Source organism: Montipora capricornis, chromosome 2, assembly GCF_036669925.1.
Source record: "Montipora capricornis isolate CH-2021 chromosome 2, ASM3666992v2, whole genome shotgun sequence".
Lineage (NCBI taxonomy): Eukaryota > Metazoa > Cnidaria > Anthozoa > Scleractinia > Acroporidae > Montipora > Montipora capricornis.
The window spans coordinates 44,561,339-44,586,338 of NC_090884.1; the positions used below are offsets into that span (position 1 = coordinate 44,561,339).

Consider the following 25,000-nt stretch of genomic DNA (forward strand, 5'->3'; position numbering starts at 1 on the left):
ATCCGCCATTTTGAAAAGGCCAACTTCGTTAAGGTACGTGTTCAAACTACTAGATATCTATCAGTCACTTAATTATTCCACAAAATATGAATTTTATAAACATTTTAGTTTTGTGTACTCTTAATTTTGAATGAATCAGTTTTACAAACTTTGTTTGGATTGCAAAATAGCATGAAAAAGACGACAGAGCTGAGGCACAACATGAGATGTTAAGTAAAACACAATCCAGAGTACAAACAAACAAATAAAGAAAAACAGTGCGTTTCTGTTGTGGCAATCAACCACTATCGCTGTTTCTTTTGAAGATAATGCCTTTCCTTCTCGCTTTACGGAAATTTTGGTTAAGGTCTATTTGATCCATTTTTTGTAGGTCGAATAACGCCCGGAATGGAGAGAGAAAAGTTTTTTTTCTTTTAATTAGCAAACGAAATGTCGTGTCAGTTGTTCATAAATGTCCTTCAAGCAATGATATAGTTCAATCCATTATCCTTGGTGACTCAAACATCAGCTGAATTTGATCACCTTGCAAATTTTCGAAACAAACACAAACTGGTTTTTGGCAGAAAAATCTTGCCATTAATTAATGCTATGAAATAAATAACTCGCACCGTCTTTGCACGCAGGTTGACGAAAGTGTTTCTGTTGTTTAGGGTACATGCATTGATCGATATCGTTCACAACGATATCTTTTATTGCTGAAAACACAGCACAATGTTTAATTGTGGTCATCTTTCTGTTTCAAGCAGTGAACCAGACGACTTTCAAGGTTACGGTTTCGTAGTTTGTGGAAAAGAGAACACCACAGGTGCGGCCGGTTCACAATATATGGCTTTAAGAGTCTGGCAAGGACATTACTTATTGTAAAAAACTTTGATAACTTTTTCACCCATTTTCTTCCGCAGTTCATCTGTGTTTCTATGTTTCTCCAGATCCCTCCATTCTGCAGAAAATTGAGGAAGGTCTTGAGAATGCCAATCTCTCTGATGCAGTGTTTGATCAGTTGCTAGTATGTCTTAAGGAGGAGTGGATGGAGTGAGTTTTCCTTTTTTGTAAATATTCAAGGCAAATCCATCACTATCTCGATGTCTACCGGCTGCGTTTGTCATTTACTTTACAAACTTTACTTTAAAAACGGAAAGAGAATATCCCCTCTATTTGCATTCCCTGCAAACGGACAGCAGTTTTTTTCCCATGTTGTCTTTTTCGTGGATTTGCTTTCACTTAACTGAAAACCTTGTGCGGGCGTAAGAAACCAAACCAAGATGTTCGTGAATTTCCATTGAGTAAAGCGGAATGATTAGTCTAAAGGATATCACACTCACTTAATTTTACATTTTTTTTTGCCTAACAGCAAGGTCAAGGTGATTTTTAAATTTGCCCGCTCAGGCCCCAGCACAAGTGAAGATAAAGAAAAGTAAGTAGTTGAATGTTGTAACCGTTTGATCTCGTAACGCGGTTTGTAGATGCAGGCAAATTATGTAGGATTCCCATAGCTCATGGGAAATATGAAGAGTTACGAAATCAGGAGTTCAATTTCCACCGAGGCCTGGAAAGCCATCGGTGAATTTGGACGATGGGTCATGGAAAGTCATGCGAAATATTACTTTTAGTTGGTGTTGAGGAGTGAGAAAAAGTACTTCATAAACGTACAAAATGGTCATGTAAAAAATCATGAAAATTCCTGAAACTTAAAATAGCTGAAGATGATTTCACTGATTCCTGGAATGGAATCACCGGCAAGCATTCTGGCAACTGATTGTCGATCTTGCCCTTATCCTAGGCAGAATCGTATTTCAGTTTGCATCCCAGATCTTGCATACGATTTATTTTAACTTTTACTGATGTTTTTTCCGTTTATCTTTTGATACAGGCTGCTTCGAATTTTAGGCGCCAAGCCTGAAGATGAGATTGTTCTCAAGTTTTGGATGACGGGACTCAACAAACAGTATCGATCTCATCTTCTGACCTGTAGTAGCACGGGCTCATCCTCTTGACGAAGAGAGCGTCATTCGTTTCGGCGTTTCTCTGCAACGTTTCACCTTGGGTTCTGTTTGGAACTAAGTAGAAAGTTTCGGGTATTTGAACTCGCTGCTCAAACTTGAAATGAATTGTTTTATTACAGTACTTTGATTACAACGATGCTAACGGGAGCGTTTAAAATGGGTCATGATTGCGATGATTGCTGTCGAGGTCTTTCAAAACAACAAGAGCAAAGGTCGACTTCAGCTCCGCTTGTGTCGTCGCTTTACGTAATGCTTTGCAAAATCAATGGGTCAGTGTTGATTCGGGAGCATCCCGGCTCCGAGTTCCCTCAGAAACTTTGATGACAGCGATTTCTGGAGAGTTAGTGGGCTCCGTCGTTACTGGCAATAGCCCTTTTCACGGTTAGTTTTTCTCATTTGCATTACAATGTAATCTAACGTGGGTGTGAGGCAATTTCGAGTTAAAACTACAAAATAGCCCGAAATTGCCTCACTTACATGCTAGATTACATTGTAATGCAAATGAGAAAAACTAACCGTGAAAAGGGATATTAGGCAGGTTACGTGGTATGGCATACCGCGTATGGCATTCTATGTTCATGTTTTGCGTTGTGCCGACTCAAATCTCCATCATTTATTTATGCAGTGCTTTCACACAGTTCAAGTTATGGCCATTTCAACAAGGGTTTTAAAAAAAACACCTGTAATTGTCGGCGGTTTAATCAGCGATTGTGCCGGGCAAGCCCCAAACGCCGTTTGTTTTCGCAAAAGCCAACATTCATGAGACACAAACGGTTCTTTTTTTGGCTATCCGGCAAGCACCAGTTTAATTACATCGCTCAAAAAGACAGCAGACAACGTAAGACTTGTTAAACAGACCCACCATCAAGAAGTTTCCTTTACTGGATAGAAAGCAAAGATTTCTCCTCATAGAAACGAAATGGTGTTTCTGAGCTCAACATTACGTGTGTATTTGTGGTGCTCCGCTGAGAAAGCTTAGCAGTGAGTTTTTTTGAGTTCTTCAGATGAGTACCTGCAATAAATGCCTGGCGGTTATGACCGATGGAGTTACTTAGCAAGATGATTTTGTTTCGATTCGACACTCGCTCTTTTCAATGAATCTCGAAGTTTAACGCGTCTTGAAAACCCTTGAAAACCCTTGAATTTTGAGAGTAAATTTTCAAGGCCTTGCCGGAAAGTCCTTGAAAATCTCTGCTCTTCTTTCTTGGTCCTTGAAAGTCCTTGTATTTTATCTGACCCACATTTTTGATCTTTGAAAACTTCAGTAGAAATAATCGGGTAATCAAGTCATGTCATACAAACGCCACGAGCTGTGGGATCGACAATGATTACCAGTGCCTTTGCATTATTTTTGCGCATGTACGTTGTGGAAAATGAGCAAGAATTGTACTGTCAGACTATTTCCATGGGTAAATTCTTCGACGTAAAATAGAGGTCCTTGAAAATTCCAAATTTGGCCCCTGAAAGTCCTTGAAAAATCCTTGAATGTTTGGTCTGAAAAAGTGTATGAACCCTGAAAGGAGATCTTGAGCGATGGAAACTAGATAAGAGCTTACTGCTTAAAACATGGTACAATGTAAATTCTTGCCCCATAAGCAGTTCACGTGTGTTTGATAAACAGACGACAAAGTATACTCAGTTCTGAGGTGCTGAACTTTATTGCGTTGATTATAATCACTTTAAAAATAGGGGTATGTTGCTGATTATCTTATTTTTACGTTGCAGTCGGATTACCAAAACAAGAGTAAAAAGAGTAAAATTATGCCCCATAGATGCATTAAAAAATGAGGTCTTGTTCAGTTTACTACGGTTCACTGTCCTAGAACCTTTCTTCCTGTAAATTATCGAAAACGCTCACCGATTAGGCGAAACCTGAAAAACGTGGACCGGTGCATAAGGCGACAAATCCCGTATCCTGTAACCAAATACGCATGCTCACACCTTACGTGGCAATGGACCATTCGAGACCATGACCAACACCCTTAAAACTAATAATACAGATATGGAGAGGGCATTTCAGGCTCCCGACTGGGTAATCTAAATCCGCGGTGACTTCCTGGGGATTTCAGCAACTCTAAATTTGAATTTAACTTAAATTTACCCTACTCTGCCTGACAGGGGTTTCCTTGATTTTCCTCTCTACACGGATCTCCTCGATGTTCTGTCACGCGTGCTCAACTTGACGTCAGTGCAGCGTCACTTCCACTCTTCCGCCATTGGGCAGGCGTTAAAACTCAAAACTGGTTATAACAGGGTTTAAACAAGTTAAGAGTTTAATTATTCGTCCAAGTTTCCGCACGACATTGAGGAGATCTCGAACAGAGGTTTCCTTTCCTTCTCGCTAGATAGTGGGGAAATCAAGGAAACCTCTGCCAAGCGTTGTAATTTACCCTGGATTTTTAGAGGAACATTAAAAGATATAATCGGGTTATGTATGGTAATTACGAGGTCAAAGCGTGAGCGTCCTCCGTCGCCTCGATTCGATGGGTTCGTGTCCGTAAGTCAACATGTATCAATTTTCAACCATGTTCATGCATACTACTCCTCGTTTTCGGCAATGTGGACCGTAACCGTCACTTCTTTTCCACAAACAGAAGTAGCTTCCACAGATACTTTGACCTTCGACTCTTTCCCGGTGGATCGTGTCCTGTCCTCTGTTTCGTCCGTGCATTGTATAGGTCCTGTCAGATTAAGAATAGCGTCTGTCACTTTTAAGCCTGTGTACTAGTATGGACCCTTTCAATTTTAGGTAATTTCATGACATTAGAAAGTCTTATAAATTTATAGTATAGGATGTTGAAATGACCACTAAGACCTGTAAAAGAAAATCGTGAAAGTTATACAACCAACCAAGGGTTTTGGACACAACAGGACAAGATTGATTGCATTTAGTTCATCTTACAGTGCGACGCGCCTCAGCGTGGCCACCCAACAAACTTTCACATTTGACAACTACGTGTAAGTTTGTCAACTCAAACAACCCATTCAACGGTCTTCAACTTACAACCGCGCGAACTTTGCAAGGATGGGTGACTGTCAATCATATTCACTCACCCTGATTGGCGTATAAGTTTTAAAAAACTTTGTTAGGTGGCCACGGTAAGGCGCGTCGCACCGTAAAAGAAGACTGCCCGTTGTTTTTTTAAGCTTACGGTAACTCCCATGGAAAAAAAAGCGTTTTTGCTCGGAATCATCTTGGTTGTACTGATGTGACGCCGGATTATTTTATTGGTAAAACAAATGTTACTTTCGAATTCAAAACTCGTGGTTAACCGAGGATTTTGACCTAAACATCCCAAAACTGATATCTTAGAATCGCCTCTTTAATTTAGCTTAAATTTGTTATCTTTTCTTAAGGGAAAGCGCTAGCTCTTATGGAAGTAATAATAGTTCACTGTTCACTATGAATTGCATATTGTAATATTCCTGAAATTTATCATAATTTAGGAGGAGAAATTGGGGAAGCATGAAAACTCAGATAATGAAACGAAACCAACGATGACTAAAACCTTATTTTGGCAAAAAAATGGACACAAGCAAAATATCTGACGACCACTGAGAGTTGAATGATAAATTTGCACCTGACAAGTTCTCCCTGCTCTTCACCCACCGGATGTAACTGAAGAATTTGCTTAAGTTTAGCGCAAATCCCGATTGGATTCTGTTTCTTCTGTTAAGGGAGGGACCGTGAAAAAATATATAGGTTATTTAATAGGTTTTCGTTTTTTGATAGACCAATTTCAATATATTAAAATTCAGACCTAAACAAAAGGCATCATCTCGAGGCTCAGGGAAATAAATACAGGGATTTGTACGAGTTTATTCCCACAATAGCCTCGAGATGATGCCTTTTGTTTAGGAGTACTGAATTTTAACACTTCGAAATTGAGCTATTCAACGATATAAAAAAGACAAGTCTCCTTTGTAAGTGACAAGACATTATTCAAATTAAATGGACTCATGGTATCATTGAGCTAATGTTTGTTTGTTTGTTTGTTTGTTTGTTTGTTATTTATGTGTTTGAGCAGGTTGAAGTTTTGGCAGCTATTCAGCTGATGTGGACCTGCTATACCCACCCGCCCATACACTCACAAAGGACAGCCACAACACCGTGAACTTCTTCCCCTACTCTTTTCGAAAAGTGTGTGGGTTCTTTAACGTCCCCCAGGGCACTTATGAACATGGAAAAAAATGTGAGACGGTTTATAGTCCTTATCCGAGAAGACTTGAAAGTCTAACCATTTGCAGATGTGATTACAAAGGCAGCACATTCTTCTCATTTATTTTAAGACCCTGAGTGTTGGTCCGGCCGATGTCGAACTCAGGACCTCCCTCATGGCAACCCGGTGCTCAACCAACTGAGCCACTGGTGCGCGTTTATGTAACATTGCTTCGCATTAAAAGACGTTTATTTCCAATCAAAGTGAAGAAACGGGAAGGTGATAATTAATCAAGTTTTGTTCCCTCTCAGATTAGTTATGGTCTTAGTATATGTTTTTTTCGTTTTTTTTCACTTACTGCACGGACCTTTGCTTCTCTCGTTACGTTCGGTCGCTTCCAGCCTTGATCCCGATGCTCTGCCGTCTTGTTCTTTGTCCACTTCATGTCCATCAGTACACTGGACAGGCCTTTTTACAGGTTCTGCAGGGACAAAGGAAGGTATGTTACATTGGGCATTGTTTCGTGCAACTGGTTCTGCAATGGCGTTGCGAAACAAGTTGCACAGAAAAATTGCACAGTGTAACAGCGCCTTAAGGGAACACAACAAAAAAATTCATCGCGTGAGAACTATATTTAGTAGGTTGACTGCGTAATCATGGCAGCGATATATAAACTAGGAGTTTCAGTGAGAAAGCGAGTGCTGGCGTGGAAACTGGGAGCAGTGACTGGTATTTTTTTTTAAACAGCTGCAAATTTTTGAAGAAAGAGGATACCGGAAATGTGCGTGAACGTATTTAAAAAGCGAAAAAAGGTGTGCATATCTTTAGCATGTGTCGCAGGCGTTACTATTTTATAAGCAAAGGGAGGCAGTATGGCCCAGTGGTTACAGCGCTTGCCTTGAGATCCGGAGATCCCGGGTTCATGACCCGCTCTGACCACTCGTTGAATGTGATCCTGGTAGTCCCTGGTTCAACTTCCCAGCTGCACTTGTAAATAGCCAACTGGTTTCCCTCCAGCCAGTTGGGATTCTTAACAGTTGTTCTGTTCTGTCGTTTCGTTGTGTTTCATTGGCCCCGAAAAGCCCCTATGGGAAGCGGTCAGTTAAGTATGTATTGTATTGTACGTATTGTATAATTTCAAAACAAAGGCATGTCACTTCATTCTTTGAATTTAAACTTCTGTTCTCAAATTTCTGGCCCCTTTTCAGCAAAAGAGTATCCTTTTGAGAAATGCTGAACGTAGTTGAGAAAATGTCAATTTAAATTTATTGTCGTGCTTGAGAATAGACTGGGAACGGTCTCTTATTTTTCAATGACACATTTGAGATATATCTGTACATTGATCAGTCGGAAATCATCAACTAGATATTTACTCAGATCTAGTGAAAGAATTATGCTTGAGACTCCTAGTGGCAAGATACTCTCAACACTTGGAGGAAGAGCTTTTTGTTACGCAGCCCCGAAGCTTTGGAACAATCTGCCCTGTAAAATATCTAGCCTTGACTCTCTTTCAAGTTTTAAGTGCCAGCTCAAAACACATCTTTTTAAACAAGCTTTTAATTTGTAATTCTTATACATTTTAATTCGTCAAATATTTATTGTTTACCTTGTAATTATTATTATTATTATTATTATTGTTATTATTATTATTATTATTATTATCATTATTATTATTATTATCTATACATTAATTTATTTTTAATCATAACTGCCTGTAATTTTATTTATTTTTATTTATTTTATTAAATTGTAAAGCGCATTTGATCATGTTCGGCATGAAAAATGCGCTATATAAGTTTCAGTTATTATTATTATTATTATTATTATTATTATTATTATTATTATTGAGCGCGCGATTGCGTGACACGCCCCGTTTTCACCACGAATTTGCATAAAATAATAATTTCACTCGTCGTGCGTGGCTCTGAGGAAATACGGACGACTGCTCGTGTTCTAGCTCGGGAACTGATTTTCTCTCCACTCAACGGTTGAAGAAGTTGAAGAACAATTTGATTCGGTGGTCAAAGACTGAACATATACGGTTGAATGATGATCATTGACGACCCACTGGAAAAGTACTCGACTCGAAGGCTGTGACTCAGGCTGTGACTGTAAGATTCGCTTCCAAGACGCGTACGGTTTCGGGTATCAATACATGACCCACCACAATCGACTGCGCATGCTTCCGATCTTACATTTGATTTTTTTGGCTAATGTCAAGAATAGTATGCTAACGCTCGCCAGCAATAACATAAGCTTCCTGTCAGACAATTAGCTATTGATGTCCTTTGCGTGATTTCCTGTTGGCAAGATCATCGGATCACTGCCCAATTATTGTGCACTCGGGAATCAGACCCTCACTAACCGCAGCCTGGTGCATTTTAAAGCAATAACATACTCATAATCATACAACCCTTCGCGGCAAAAGCGTTTGTCTCATTTGTGAATGTAACTAGACCCTCCGTGAGGGTACACTGGGTTGCCTGTGGTACGTGCAGCGTTCCACGCAATTTTTTTCAAGTTGGAGGGGGGGGGGGAGGGGACCAGAAGTCATACCAGAAGTCATACCAGCAGAGGCCCTTTGGCTCACAGGTCTTCACACGTTCGTACGACGAAACAGATCCTTTTGTGAGGTTAAAAACCTGGCGACCGGCCTATTAATTAATCATTTGTCAGAGAGAAGAAATTCCTGTCCTCTTTAAAAAAAATTGACACGCATTGCTTACGTGTGGTAGTAAAGTAACACAGCGATTTATTCCATAATGTCAACTGAACTGTGTGTTGTCTTCCAGGAGCTTCAAGTTGTCCTTGCGTAATATGTAGCTCTAACAGTGCACGATATTGTTTTGGTATTGTGTATCATTGTAGTGAAATGGTAGAAGTCTTGGGTAAATAGCCTGAGAAGACATGTGGTTACTAGCAAAGTACTGAGCCCAGAAAGATTGAAGAAAATAAATGCGAAGTGAAAAACATTGTCTTCTGGGATGACATGTTGACCGTTGTCTTTGCGTAATATGTAGGTCTAACAGTACACGATATTGTTTTGGTATTGTCTATCATTGTAGCGCCATGGTAGAAGTCTTAGATAAATAGCCCCTTGAGAAGACATGTGGTTACTAGCAAAGTACTGAACCCAGAGAGACTGAAGAAAATAAAAGGGAATCGAGAAACATTGGCTTCTGGGCTGACATGTTGATCATGCAACTTCTTTCCACCACAAGTGTAAGCGTGCACTGACAGCATCTGACAGCATCTGAAAGCTTTGTAAACAACAGTTGAAAGCTGAAGTTATTGCTCTTCGGCGGGGTTAGTATCTGGATGGGCGACCTAAGAAATATACCACTCAGTAACAGAAGCATAGGACCGAAAATTCTATTTTAATGCTATCAAATGCGAACCAAGCAAGATACAGATTTTGTTAGCTTGCTTTATCCAAAACAAATATTGATGTAAAAGTAAATAAATATGGATACACAGTTTTTAAGAAGAGCAGAAGGAAGTTTCAGGACGGTCGATCGAGCATAAAATATTTTGCCATCGGTAATAAAATCTACGACATGAAAACAACATTTATTTTGAACCACGAATATAAAAAGTTACCATCAGCGAAAAACAGTTTGGGAGATTTTAGTTGTTTTGTTGTAATTGTACAAGTTTGGCTGCACCGAGTAAATCGCACATCGAATTCAGCGAGCGCAGTGATCAAGTTACCGCGTTATTTTACTGCGGCATGTTTACTCGCGAAACAGTGAAGCATCTGTGTCAAATGATGCCAAGCTACCGGGTTTTTGTTTTTGTTAGTTTTCTTTTTATTTCGATTGTTATAAATTTTGACAAGAAATGTGCGAATTCAACACAAAGATCACAATCGCGCAACTCTCAGAGGTTGACCATTGTTTCTGGAAAATCAAAAATTTACTCTCCAAGACAAGGTTATTTATCACCAGGTAATTCCATCGTTTTGGTAATAGCAGCTACTTTATTATTCATCAGCGTCACAATCTTTTGCCGATTTTGGGGGTCATTTTGTTGAAACTCAAGCACGCTTCCAACAGACCTGTTTATTTTCGTGACTAATGCGTTACCACAAAAATTCTCCCCGTATCACATTTCAACACATGTATGCAAATTTGCTAAGCTCGAAAATTACACAACATGATAAATTTACAAAAGCTAGAAATTTCACAGAAATATTTTCCAGCGAAACATTTATTGAAACAAGCAACATATTTGCTATAAGAGGCAAGAAACCCTTCCTATTTCAGTTGCGTGCGTGCAAGCGAAACAAACAATCACAAAGCATATGCAATTAAATAAATTTCTGACAGTTCACATTCAACCCTTTTCGAAAGAACCTTGACCGTAAATAATAAAGCACAAAAGAGACAACAAGCTTTCATTCAAGTAATTTTTCACTGTCACATTTCCAAATATTTTACACCTTTGCTGAGTTGAGTACAAAATACCGGTAAATGTAAATTGTCAGACAACTAAGATGCAACTTGAGTAAACACTGTGATGCATTCTTGTTGGCGTTCGATTCCTTCAATGTTAATTTGTTAAATCATAGTTAGTAACTATGGTTAAATCCATAAAAAAATTGCTATTTGATTTCCGTGTTTTATATAATACCGAGTTAGTAAAATATTGGAAACAAAGCTCACTTGATATCCAAAGGCGAAAAATGAAATTGTTGTCGAAGACCATTACTCGTCTCTTACAATCCAGATATTTATTTTTCAGCGCTGTCTTGCTCATACAATTGACGATCCATTCTTGAGCTCCATGAGGGTATATTTTGTTTAAAGATCCACTAAAACGCCATTCACGTCAATGACTTATTAGTGAAATTTCCAATTGTTATACTGGAAGACTGTGCAGAGTTGAGAACAGGTAAATACAAATCTGACAAATAGCGAGACAACTGAGATAACAGATCCACTATATGGATTCCTTATCTGTCTTTGTTGAACCCACACTGAGTTACCAGAGAACTGTTCATTTGGTTTGAGTGTTGTACAAAACACCACGCTTGGCAAAATGTTAGGAAGACTGCTCACTTTGATTACGGCTCGACGGGCGACAGATTGTTGTCGAAGTCCATTACTCGTCGCTTCTAACATTCGACCGCCTGTCCTGTCCAGTATCCAATTCGCTTGCCATTATTGAGCTTCATTAGGGTACATTTTGTTCAAAGATCCCCTAAAACGCCATTCGCGTTACATGACTTTCGACGCCATTGCCGGTTAAGTTAATCGTTCTACTGTGTCCACCAGAGAAATCTACGCATTTCCCACAACCCTCTCGATCCTAAGAAAATACGCGTAGAAGGCTCTATGCACAAAGACACCACTTAGCAAGGGAGTGACAGGCAGGACTTTTACCGACACGGAAAAAAATAAAACTAGACCCTCCGTGAGGGTACACTGGGTTGCCTGTGGTACGTGCACCGTTCCAGACAATTTTTTTCAAGTTGGGGGGTCATTAAGAAGACCATTTAAAGGGTCACCCAGAAGTCTTACCAGCAGAGGCCCTTTGGCTCACAGGTCCTCACACATTCGTACGACGAAACAGATCCTTTTCTGGGGTTAAAAACCTGGTTACCGGCCTGTTAATTAATCATTTGTAGAAAGAAGAAATTCCTGTCCTCTTTAGAAAAAATAGACACGCATTGCTTACGTTGGTAGTGAAGTAACAGCGATTTATTCCATATAAAATGTCAACTGAGCTGTGTGTTGTCTTCCAGGAGATTCAAGTTGTCCTTGCGTAATATGTAGCTCTAACAGTGCACGATATTGTTTTGGTATTGTCTATCATTGTAGTGCCATGGTAGAAGTCTTGGGTGAATAGCCTGAGAAGACATGTGGTTACTAGCAAAGTACTGAACCCAAAAAGATTGAAGAAAATAAATGGGAAGTGAGAAACATACGCTTCTGGGCTGACATGTTGATAATTTTCAAGCTCCCTCACAACTTCTTTACCACAAGTTTAAGCGTGCCCTCTGAGCATCTGACAGCTTTGTAATACTAAAGTTTACTAAAGTGAAGCATCTGTGTCAAATGATGGCAAGATACCGGGTTTTCGTAAGTTTCTTTTTCTGTCAAGTGTTATAAAGTTTGACAATAAATGAGCGAATTCAAAAGAAAGATCACAATCGCCCACCATTGTTTCTACAAAGTCAAAAATCTACTCTCCAAGACGAGGTTATTTATCACCAGGTAATTCCATCATTTTGGAAATAGCAGCTACTTTATTATTCATCGACAATTTTTTGCTGATTTTGGGACTCAAACACGCTTCCAACAGACCTGTTTATTTTCGTGACTTATGCGCTGCCACAAAATTCTCCCCGTATCACATTTCAACACATGTATGCAAATTTCTTAAGCTCGAAAATTACACATGATATGTTTACAAAAGCTGGAAATTTCACAGAAATCTTTTCCAGCGAAACATTTATTGAAACAAACAACATATTTGCGATTAAGAGGCAAAAAAACCCTTCCTATTTCAGTTGCGTGCGTGCAAACGAAACACACAATCACAAAGCATATGCAATTAAATTAATTTCTGACAGTTCACATCAAACCCTTTTCAAAAGAACCTTGATGGTAAATTATGAAAGACAAAAGAAACAACAAGCTCTCATTCAAATAAGTTTTCACTGTCACATTTCCAATTTGTTTTTACCTTTGGTGAGTTGAGTCTTAAAATGAATGTAACTTGCCGGACAACTTAGATGCGACTTCAGTAAACACAGTGATGCATTCAAGGCGTTCGATTCCTTCAGTGTTTGTTAAATCCATAAAAGAATTGCCATTTGACTTCAGAGTTGTATATAGTACCAAGCTAAAGCTTACTTGATATCCAACGGCGAAAAATGAAATTGTTGTCGAAGACCATTACTCGTCACTTTAACTTCCAGGTATTTATTTTTCATCGCCTAAGTTGTTTATCCAATTGACGTTCCATTCTTGAGCTCCATAAGGGCATATTTTGTTTAAAGATGCACTAAAACCTCATTTGCGTTACAATGACTTTCAACGCCATTCCAGGTTAATAATGAAATGTCCTCCCGTGTGCACCAGAGAAATCTACGCATTACCCCAGCTCAAACCTAACAAAATACGCACAGTAGACTCTATGCACAAAGACACCACTAAGCAGGGGAGTGACAGGCAAGACTTTTACCGACACGGAAAAAAATAAAACGACGAAACGCTACGCAGATTCCGACTGGGTTTAGCAACCCAGTAAAAACCCACGAAATGAAAGCGAGATTCCGACTGGGTTTGGCAACCCAGTAAAAATGCTAACAACACCACTAGTGAGGATAATTGCAAACGATACAAGTAATTGCACATGAAGTAGCGTTACAGCTCCAAATACAAAGGGATTCAGTAACAGCAGAAAACAAAAAGCCATGATAACACAAATAGACAGAAAATTCACCTTTTTCAGAAATTTAACTAAATGCATCCGGGTAGGCGTACATCTCTGCGACTAGCTCGATACCGCTAGCACTAACTTTAAGATCAGGAACTTTCTTCTTCAGGAAACTTTCACAGTTCTGTGCTTCTCTCCTTTGGCATTTGGTTTTCAGTGCAGTTCATATCATGATTTTCACATATTTGTTCATTTAGTACACATTTGTTCTCAACATATAAACTTTCTTTCAGTTTGCGGACCAACCCCGGCCAAAACAATCGCTCAACAGCATCTTTTAGTGTGGGTCTACCGCAAACGGCGTGTGCATAAGTGAGTTGTTTGAGCGTTCCGAGGAAGAAGGTTAATACAACAAAAAGCAATATGCTCACAAACGACATACTGTCATGGGCTGCACACTTCGCCACAACTTGATCGCGCAAACAAATGATATTTGGTATGATCACGCTCAATCATATGGTTTTGCCTGTCAATAAAAGGCATTATTATACTTATTATACTTAGGATCGAAATTCTCCAATCACAATTAGCTATTTTAACAACTTGTTTCCTCAGAAGGACGTCTCTGAAGCTGCCCAATCAAAACATGACGACTTCCATCCACTTAGTGCTATAAACTCACACAAACCACCAACGCCTGCCTTCCTTCGGTTATTTCAGGAGGGGTTAGTTCATGTCTGTCTATCGTTAGAATCTCTCGACTCCTGTCTCGTGTTGCTATCGCACACCCACTAAAATTCGCTCATTCCTGGTCGTTTTATTCCTACTCGTTTAGAACCAAACAACTACCTCCTAAATGGCAACACCAGTAAATGATCACGCAAACGAAGCCAATGGCGAGAAATAATATTTCAACTGAATAGCTTGAAATAAAATTTGCGCGAAATCTCTCTCTTTAAAAAAGTTAAAGACATATAAGGGCCGTTTATACGAGAGAAAATAAAACGCGAACAGCCCATATAAATGATGCAAAATCTACGTTCACAGCTTTCTCAAGCCCCGGCTTATCCTGGCCTGGGAGTTTATACTCGTATAAATAGTTCCTTTGGCGTATTATGTACGCCGCGTCCAGAGTAAGCCGCGGCTTATTTTCTCTCGTATAAACGACCCTATTGTTGTTTTCTCAAGTTAACAATAACTTCATTTTACACAAGAGTGACTATACTGAAATCTTTTTCTGACCTTAATTAAAAACGATCGCCAGCTGTAATCATTTGCCAGAACGATCATGCCTACAAATTCCTGTCATCTTTATTTAATGCGTATTAAATTTCAACTCACTTATGCAAATTAGTTAAACTCGAATACTACACAGCACAATGAATCACAACAGTTGAAACATCTCACAAAACACCTATCCAGCATGAAATTTATTGAAACTAACAAAATATTTGCTATTGGAGACAAAAAAAAACCCTTTCTATTCCAATTCCGTGCGTGCAAACAAGAAACAATCCGTCTCACAAACCATACGATATGCAAATAAATATATTTTTCAGTTCAAGATTGAACTCTTTCCTAAAGAACCTTTTCCAAAGCACAAAATAGACAACAACCTTTCTTTCCAATAATTCTTCACTGTCACATTTTCAATTATTTTTTTACCTGAAAACTGTACAGCTTGACTGCAAATTAAATGCAAATTGCCAGACAAATGAGATGCCACTTCGGTAAACACTGTGATACATTCAAGACATTCGATTCCTTTTACACCCATACTCAATTTCCCACTTACTGTCAGTGTTCTACATACCAGCACAGTTTATAAAATAAGATTAGAAACAACACACACTTTCTCATAACCGACCGCAATTGTTCTCGAAGACCATCCCTCGTCGCTTTTAAGATTCCAGTTATTTATTTTCCCCGCCTGTTTCGTTATTCCAATTGACGTTCCATTCTTGATCTCATAAAGGTATATTTTTGCCACTAAAACGCCATCCCTGTTACCACGACTTTCGACGCCATTGCGGGTTTAATAATTAAACGTTCATCTGTGTGCACCAAGGAAATTTACGTATTCCCCCAGCCCCCTCAAACCTAACAAAATACACAGACAAGACTCTATGCACAAAGCCACTACTTAGCAGGGGAGTGACAGGCAAGACTTTTACCGACACGGCAAAAATAAAACGAGATGCTTCTGTGAAGCATACACTGGGTTGCCTGTGGTACGTGCTACAGAAAATCAGAAGGCACTGAATTGTGTGGTATTGAAATACAGCATTCCAGTCTCTGAAGAATAACAAATAAAAGAGAAGCGAGAAACATTGGCTTCTGGGCTGACATGTTGATAATTTTCAAGTTCCCTCACAACTTCTTTTACCACAAGTGTGCCCTCTGAGCATCTGAAGGCTTTCTAATACTAAAGTTCACTGAAGTTAAGCCCTGCCGGGCGGGGTTAGTGTTTGGATGGGAGACCAAAATAACGTACCCCTCCTAAAAAAGAAGCATCGGACCGAAAATACTATTAACTCTAACAAATGCGAACTCAGCAAGGTACAGATCTTTTTAGCTTGCTTTATGCAAAACAAATATTGATGAAAAAGCAAATAACTATCGATACACAGTTTTCAGAAACCGGACGGTCGATCGAGAATAAAATATTTACGACATCAAAACAACATTAATTTTGAACCGTGAATATAGAATATAAAAAGTTACGATCAGCGACAAACATTTTGGGAGATTTTTGCTACGTTCAAGTAAATTGCAAAATCGAAAGTGACTTGGCCGGAATTCAGCGGGCGCCGTGATTAAGTTACCGCTGTATGTTTACTCGCCAAACAGTGAAGCATCTGTGTCAAATGATGGCAAGATACCGGGTTTTTGTAAGTTTCTTTTTCTGTCAAGTGTTATAAAGTTTGACAATGAAATGAGCGAAGTCAAAACAAAGATCACAATCGCCCAACTCTTATTTATGCAAAGTCAAAATTTACTCTCCAAGACACGTACGACGTTATTTATCACCAGGTAATTCCATCATTTTGGAAATAGCAGCTACTTTATTATTCATCTGCGTCACAAGTTTTCACTGATTTTGGGGCTCATTTTGTTGAAACTCAAGCACGCTTCCAACAGGCCTGTGAACCTTTCCTGCTTACAGAGCAATACTAAAAAACTTCTCCCATATCACATTTCAACCTTAAGCTCGAAAATTCAATACACAACATGATATTATAATTCACAAAGGCAGAAAATACCACAGAATCCTTTTCCAGCGAAAATTTTATTGAAACAAACAACATATTTGCTCTTAGAGGCGAAAACCTCTTCCTATTTCATTGCGTGCGTGAAGACAAGAAACTCAATTGTGTCAAATTACCATGTACTTCAGGTAAATACTGCTCACTTTGATTTCGTCTCGACGGGCGATAGATTGTTGTCGAGGTCCAGCACTCGTCGCTTTTGAGATTCATGCCTAGTTTATCCAACTGACTTTCCATTATTGAGCTCCATAAGGGTATATTTTGTTTAAGGATCCACTAAAACGCCATTCGCGTTGCATGACTTTCGACGCCATTGCAGGCTAAGTTAATGATTCTACTGTGTCCACCAGAGAAATCTACGCAGTTCCACTACCCTCTCGATCCTAAGAAAATACGCCCAGAAGGCTCTATACACAAAGACACCACTTACCAGGGGAGTGACAGGCAAGACTTTTACCGACACGGAAAAAAAAAAAAACTAAAAAAAAGAAAAAAAAGAAAACAAACAAACTAAACGAAGACCTCGACTGGGTTTGCCTTATAAGGCAACCCAGTAAAAAACACGAAACTAAACACAGATTCCAACTGGTTTGCCATAGGCAACCCAGTAAAAAAAAAAAAGAAAACGAAAAATAAACTAGACCCTCCGTGAGGGTACACTGAGTTGCTTGTAGTACGTGCAGCGTTCCGGGCAATTTTTTTCAATTTGGGGGGGGGGGGGGGGTGTTTTTCTTTCAATTGTTATAAATTTTGACAAGAAATGTGCGAATTCAACACAAAGATCACAATCGCCCAACTCTCAGAGGTTGACCATTGTTTCTGGAAAATCAAAAATTTACTCTCCAAGACAAGGTTATTTATCACCAGGTAATTCCATCGTTTTGGTAATAGCAGCTACTTTATTATTCATTAGCGTCACAATCTTTTGCCGATATGAAACTCAAGCACGCTTCCAACAGACCTGTTTATTTTCGTGACTTATGCGTTACCACAAAAATTCTCCCCGTATCACATTTCCACACATGTATGCAAATTTGCTAAGCTCGAAAATTACACAACATAACTTTACAAAAGCTGGAAATTTCACAGAAATATTTTCCACCGAAACATTTATTGAAACAAGCAACATATTTGCTATAAGAGGCAAGAAACCCTTCCTATTTCAGTTGCGTGCGTGCAAGCGAAACACACAATCACAAAGCAGATGCAATTAAATAAATTTCTGACAGTTCACATTCAACCCTTTTCGAAAGAACCTTGACCGTAAATAATAAAGCACAAAAGAGACAACAAGCCTTCATTCAAGTAATTTTTCCCTGTCACATTTACAATTTTTTTTAACCTTTGCAGAGTTGAGTACAAAATGAATGTTACTTGCCAGACAAACAGGCAAACTTTAAATAGATGCGACGTCAGTAAACACTGTGAGACACACAACAGAGATCACAGATCTACCTGTGGTGTTCGATTCCTTCTCTGTCTTTGTTGAACCCGTAAGTTACCAGAGAAATTTCCATTTGGTTTCAGTGTTGTACGTAACACCACCTTAGGCTTGGCGAAATATTAAAAGTACAGCATATTTTGATTTCGGCTCGACGGGCGAAAGATTCACGCTGTCGAAGTCCATTACTCGTCGCTTTTAAGATTCCAGATCTTTATGTTTCACCGCCTGTCTTGACGTTCCATTCTTGAGCTCCATATGGGTATATTTTCTTTAAAGATGTACTAAAACGCCATTCGCGTTACAATGACTTCCGACGCCATTACAGGTTAATTGTGCAGAGCAAGCTACGCATTACCCCAGCCCCCTCAAACCTAACAAAATACGCAAAGAAGACTCTATGCACAAAGACACTACTTAGCAGGGGAGTGACAGGCAAGACTTTTACCGACACGGAAAAAAATACTAAAACGGAAATCTACCCATTTTCCGACTGGGTTTGGCAACCCAGTAAAAAACGACGAAATTAAAGACAGATTCCGACTGGGTTGGCAACCCAGTAATAATCAAGTCGATGACGAAAAAGGCCAATTTTTCTTTCAATGTCGAAATGACTGATTGAAATTAGATTTTGAACCGAACCGTTTATTTCTCTATCGATTCAGAATGGTGACACTTAATTGTTTGTTTGTGTAATTTTGTTTTAATCATTATATTGATTGTTTCTTTCTCGATTAGTTTACCTTTTCTTAAATCTGGATGCTGTGAATGATTATAGTTATGAAAATAAAACTTGCTTACTTTGTAAAACAAAGTCAGGTTGTTTTCCATCAGAGCGGAAGCAGTACTTGTCAGTTTAAATAACTGATTAGCGCCAAATTAAAGCAATTAAAGCCTTGATAGAGTTTCTTTCTATGTTTTGTTTTTATTTTTATCGCGAAAAGAACATATTTGCATTGTGACGTCATTCATTCTTATGCCTCACTGGCCGCAGAAACGCAAGTGTTCTAGGGGTTGGTAAAATTTCTATCACAGATAAATTTATACAGTATTCATTCCCATACGAAAACTGCATTTCCACCTTTGAGTGCCCAGATATTGATTCCAGATAATCGACATTATCTTCAAAAATATCGATACATCCCGAAAATCGTGGTTAATTAGGGTAAGGAAATCACTTTAATTAACGTTTGAAACAAAAAAGTAAAGGCCTCCTCCTGAATATTTTGAAGATACAAAGCGCGTTTTCTGCCTGTTATCGACAGCTTCATTCAACTTATTTTCTTCGGAAAGTAATAAAGCTGAAATTTGCATAACTAAAATCTTGACAAAGGTACTCTGATTTAAATTACAGCGGCAAAGTTTTGGAATATTTCTAACTTAATATCATGATTCTTTCATTCTCGAGAGAGCAAATAATACTAAGTACACTGAAGCACATGCCTCTTCGGTTCAATGAAAATTAAACGGCTGGCAAAGTTACAGTTATTCCAAACTCACCAGAAAGTTTATATTCTTCAACTATCTGTTGATGAAAGTGATACAGATCATAATGATGGGAACTATATTCCTTGCTGATGATCATGACTAAAACACCACACGAGTACATACGGGTAACATACGAGTAACATACGAGTAACATACGGAACATACGGATACATACGAATACATACGAGTAACATACGAGTAACATACGAGTAACATACGAGTAACATACGGATACATACGACTAACATACCAATACATACGAATACATACGAGTAATATGAATGTTTTTCTCATAAAGGAAGCTCTAATTATAAGCCTTGCAGTTTTCATGTCAGCAAACACGTACCCGGCTCAGTTTGAGGTGGGAGGGAGGGGATGTTGATCGACCCCCCATGGCTTTCGTTAAATTTAGTCACAGTAAAATAAATTCACATGGAGTGCAAAACCCTTAGCTTGCGCTACAAGATGACAATATATTTTGGATGTCGCTGATGTCGTATGACGTCATCAGATCCGCCATCTTGATTTCACTATTTCATCTTAAGTTGCCTATGATAAATCAGTGCAAAAAATCAGTGCAAAATCAAGCCAGAAAGCTTAAATGGGGTAAAAAATTATGACAGACCTGCTCTGACTTCCTTACGTGTCTTAAATGTAAACTGGCCTGACAGTTATAATCAACTACGAGAGCAACATGCAAAATGTATTGTCATCTTGTTGCGCAAGCTAAAGGCGGCGAAATACGAGATACAAAAACCCTTAACTTGGCGCGCAACATTATTTCGTTGCAAGTTTGGGTCGATTTCTCCCGTTTTTCACCTTGCATGATCAACTTGTCGCGCAACAAAAACATTTGTTGCGGGTTGAAGAAAGTTGTTGCGAAAAGTAGAGCGCGGATCTACTCTGAGCAACAAATTTTGGCTTTGTTGCTCGTTTTTCATCAAGCTCACAACTTGTCGCGCAACAAATGTGCTCTTGTACTAGCAAAGCAACCACTCAGCGCCCTGCATTTCTTCAACCCGCAACAAATGTTTTTCTTGTGGGTCAAGTTGATCACGCAAACTGAAAAACGCAAAACATCGACCAGAACTTGCAACAAAACAATGTTGCGCCACAAGTTGAGGATTTTTGTATCTCGTCTTTCGCTGCCTTAAGGGTTTTGCACTCCATGTGAATTTATTTTACTGTGACTAAATTTAACGAAAGCCTTGCAGGGTCTATCAACACCCACCCCCCCCCCCCCTCCCCCCTCAAACTGAGCCGGGTACGTGTTTGCTGACGTGAAAAATGCTTACAAGGCTTATAATTAGAGCTTCCTTTATGAGAAAAACATTCGTATTACTCGTATGTATTCGTATGTATCCGTATGTTAGTCGTATGTATCCGTATGTTAGTCGTATGTTAGTCGTATGTCAGTCGTATGTATTCGTATGTATCCGTATGTTCCGTATGTTACTCGTATGTTACTCGTATGTTACCCGTATGTACTCGTGTGGTGTTTTAGTCATGATCCTTGCTGATCCAAGAAAATTCCTCAGTCCACAACAAGAACTTCTAAACATACTCAGGGTGAGTTAAATTTATTTTCAGTGATACGACGTAGTACAACTCTTCCGCCAGTCACGTTAGCTTAGTTTAGTTTAACTGAGTTTTGTTTGTTTTGTTTTTGAAGGATCAGTGATCTATGCTTTTAAAGGCCTCATTACATGGGATGTCTATTAATGCATTCTGTAATCATCATTGGCAGGAAACTAGGACTGTACAGCTGTCCGCATTTCCGCGTGACTAAATTCATATGTTCATAAGTTACGACATTCATATGTGATGGTTTTGGCTTGCCGCTACCGTGACTTTTACAGGATCTTTGTCTGTATTTATTGGCGGAAAACTTGGACAACACGGCATTTCCTTGGTGACTGAATTCCTATGCTTATTTCAGAGGGGTGGTTTAAATCGCTTAGGAACACAAAATGCGGCAACGGCTATAAGAAAGCTGTTTATTGATCTAAAATACGAGATTGTGTACAAATTCAGAGAATCGCTGAGACGATAAGCGAGGCGTGAAGGTTATTAAGCTATTTATTTACATAGCCTCGGAGTATGTTGCAAAATAACCGATCAGTAAAAAGAGATTGTTCGACCGAGTACAGGCGCCCGAGCTCAGGCGAACGGAGTCTGTTGAAGTTCGTATATCTTAGCACGTTTTATTGCTATATTGAAATCAAGTTTAAAAAAAGATTATGGAGCTGGGCACACCAAAATGTCCCTTGAAAAGTTGCCAAATGTGCTTTACAAGCATAAACTAATCACGCGGAACAGAACGTCATCAATGTTTCGTCATCAAAGATCAATTTCGCGCCACGAGGGCAGCGTGCATAGGGCATGGCAAGCCAATTGTAGCAATATTCAATAAATGGATATTCAGTTCAAAGAGTTCATGTTAGTTCAATTCAACGCATAAATTTGTGTTCAATACACTGGTTTTTTTTTAATCAACGAGCGATTTTGCATTCAATATGCCATAATATGTTGTCATAAGCGGGCATCATGCATCATTCATCATCACAGGCATTTTCCCGCCAGTTGCGCAAACAAACTGAGTATTAGCTCAGATCGGATATCAAGAGCACAATGGCATTATCTCATACAAGAATGGGTTGAACATGAGGAGACGACGTAACCTATCCATTAAAACGTTTATTTCCTCCAAGAACTCTTAGTTGAGACTGGATTATTGTTGTCAACTCACCAGCATATTCTCCAGCGCTTAGATGATGATGATCAGTGTCGAGATTAGAAGCAGATCTGCCACATGATCGCAGTAGCTTTCCGAATCCACAACATGAAATTGAAAACATCCTCCTGGTGGAAAATCTATGTACTGTGTATGAGACTCTGAATTGCTCTGTTTTCCGGCTATGACATTTAAACTGAGGCAGTTATTTAAATATGACGTGTGACAGATAAACTTGACACGTGACTGCAATTGCGTTGTGTCATGGGTAGAATTTGGATCGAGTTCTGTTTGACCGTAGTTCCAGTTCAGTTCACCGAACAATTGCAGCGCGAATACTGTGTAAACCGTCTTGCGATCGCGTTACGCGTCTGTTGAAAAATGGTAGTTGCCCTTCGGGCGTCGTTTACCGTACGAGGCACGAAGTGCCGTGGGAAAAAGAGAGTCTCTCTTCACTGTTGGTTACTACAAAGGTTGTGTGGCTATATTGGCTTGTGTGACGCGTAACACGATCGCATGACGGTTTACAGTCACGTACTGTAATTCGAAAACACAAAATATAGTTGCGCTTCAATTGTTCGGTGAATTGAACTGAAGCGGTTTCCTGTGTTCTAGTTGGATAAAATTCTCATCCAGAAGGAGGAGAGGGAAGAGCGAAGCGCCAAAGTAACTGTGAACGCGGATGTTACTTTATTTTGATTTGTACTACTAGTCTCCTCTAGTGCAGCACTCAACCACGCATTCTCTTAAGATTTTTTAAATTATTTAAAATAATTATTCCCGAAATGGTTCAACGACAGTCTGGCCGAAAATTAAAAGTTTATGAAATGATTTGTGTGTTGCTCAAAGCTGTCGCCAAATGTCAGATATTCCCTTTGTCAGTAACTATGTGCTAATATATCCCACAAGAAATTGATATCGCCGTTGGACTTCATGTTTTCTTCGAATGGCTTTCGAATATCGCGCGGTCCGATAAGCTTTGGCCTCGAAAAGGCGTTCGCCTACCGGAGGCTCTCCTCTCGCTCGTTCTCTTTCTCTTAAGCAGCTTCAGTTTATTGAAAATATGTCTTATTTTCGCTTAGCATACGATCCATTAGCTCCCTTGCTATCTAAACTGAAATCATAATCAAGCAACAATACATCGAGTGACCTTATTAAAGGCCTTTGAGAATTTTACAACTGGAACATCCCAGAAGGTAAACACAACGCTAAACAAAAGATCAAGATTCCAAAAATACAATCAAGGTAATTGTAAAGAGTAAATTATAGGGCTAAATTGCAGAATACCCCGCAAAACTGGCTATTCTGTGTAGCTCTTATAAATGCAACACAGAAATGCGTCCGATAAATGGTAACGACTTCTTTCCATATCTCGAAGTGCCCTTGGACGTGAGGGGCCTGGAACAACAAAACTGAAACAACCCAAACCATACAAAAATGCTAACGTTAGGCCTAAACATTATCTAAAGCATATTGTTTAGGCCTAAGGTTAGCATTTTTGTAAAGGTTTTGGTTGTTTCAGCTATTGTACCCTTCACCCCCTACGGCCAGCCAAGGCCCCTCACGTCCAAGAGCATTTTGAGATATGGAAAGAAGTCTTTACCTCGATAAATCAATATTCACACATGGCTACGAGGCTTTGTGGTTAAATTTGAATATCGTAAAAAAGGTTGCGGTTATTTCATCGTGGTGAAGTACAATAATAATAAAGTATTCTCGTTTGTCTCACGATGTGGTCACTTGTGATGTAGATTGCGATCTACATCACAAGAGACCACATCGTGAGACAAACGAGAATACTTTATTATTAAATTTGAATATTATTTTGTTTAGAAATATCCCTTGAGACTTGTGAGACAAAGAAAACAGAACTGAACCGTGAAATTTGACTATTTAGTCTCGCAGTCATGCCTAAATATTGATATAACATTGCTTTTGTTGTTCAAATGTGCCAACCACAGGAAAAAAGGACCCTTTGTTTCAACAACCAACGAGGCTCTGGTTGGCACATTAATAACAACCGCTGACGTCGACGATATCATCCCTATTGCTGTCGTATCTACACAGGGGCACCCAACGTCAATTTTAGGAAAATATCTGTTCGGAGGACGATTTGAGATCTAGAATTTTCGGAACATTTGTTCTAAAATTTTATGCTTGCCTGCCTCTCCTAGGATTTTCGAACATCTGAAAAATGGTATAATTGCCCATTTTTAATGGATTTTTACCCTTAAAAGGTCACCTAGAATTTTCGGAAGCCTTTTTTCTGGCTAAAATTTTCGAAAAGGTAAGTTTTGATCCCTATAATTTTCGGATCACTAGACTTTCAGCTAGGAAATCCGAACAGATAAAAACAATTTAGGGAGTAAAAATATGCCTATATCTACCGTTTAAACACCAAAATACGTTTAACAATGCTCTGTTTAAGTGGTTTTGAACTATATTCTGGTTGGGTGCCCCTGACAACTTCATGAGAATTAGCAAGAACTAAGTTACCTCATGCATGTTAGCTCTAGAAG

At 39.1% G+C, this 25,000-nt stretch overlaps 2 protein-coding genes and 1 long non-coding RNA gene across 5 annotated transcripts in view; 2 read left to right on the forward strand and 1 right to left on the reverse strand.

Moving 5' to 3' along the window:
* LOC138023485 (folliculin-like) overlaps positions 1 to 3,061 on the forward strand; it is a 31,962-nt gene extending 28,901 nt beyond the window's left edge. Inside the window, exons 18-21 of the mRNA XM_068870500.1 lie at positions 747 to 805; positions 930 to 1,032; positions 1,352 to 1,414; positions 1,871 to 3,061. Coding sequence (XP_068726601.1) covers positions 747 to 805; positions 930 to 1,032; positions 1,352 to 1,414; positions 1,871 to 1,994 — 349 coding nt within the window. The 3' untranslated portion in view covers positions 1,995 to 3,061. The remainder of the gene's footprint in view (positions 1 to 746; positions 806 to 929; positions 1,033 to 1,351; positions 1,415 to 1,870) is intronic.
* A 1,341-nt stretch (positions 3,062 to 4,402) lies between these two features.
* On the reverse strand, positions 4,403 to 22,734 carry LOC138023580 (uncharacterized). Of its 3 annotated transcripts, none has more exons than XM_068870602.1 (3): positions 22,497 to 22,734; positions 6,531 to 6,644; positions 4,403 to 4,684 (listed from the first exon to the last, which is right to left on the reverse strand). In XM_068870602.1, exons 1-3 carry the CDS (start codon positions 22,603 to 22,605, stop codon positions 4,542 to 4,544), a joined length of 366 nt encoding a protein of 121 aa, XP_068726703.1. In that variant the 5' UTR covers positions 22,606 to 22,734; the 3' UTR covers positions 4,403 to 4,541. The 3 variants fall into 3 exon arrangements, with proteins under 3 accessions (XP_068726703.1, XP_068726694.1, XP_068726710.1); XM_068870593.1 differs by having other exon boundaries at positions 6,522 to 6,644; XM_068870609.1 differs by lacking the exon at positions 22,497 to 22,734 and adding an exon at positions 10,828 to 11,070 and having other exon boundaries at positions 6,522 to 6,644.
* Positions 21,213 to 22,178, forward strand: LOC138023594 (uncharacterized). Its single transcript, XR_011126717.1, has 2 exons — positions 21,213 to 21,316; positions 21,420 to 22,178. It is a non-coding gene; the product is annotated as an uncharacterized lncRNA (long non-coding RNA).
* Positions 22,735 to 25,000: the final 2,266 nt, after the last annotated feature.

Coding starts and splice junctions, on each gene's coding strand:
- LOC138023580 (XM_068870593.1), bottom strand. CDS start 22,605: ATGTTTTCAATTTCATGTTGTGGATTCGGAAAGCTACTGCGATCATGT. Junction 6,645..22,496: donor AAGCGCTGGAGAATATGCTG/GTGAGTTGACAA, acceptor TTGTCCCTGCAG/AACCTGTAAAAAGGCCTGTC. Junction 4,685..6,521: donor GAGAAGCAAAGGTCCGTGCA/GTAAGTGAAAAA, acceptor TTAATCTGACAG/GACCTATACAATGCACGGAC.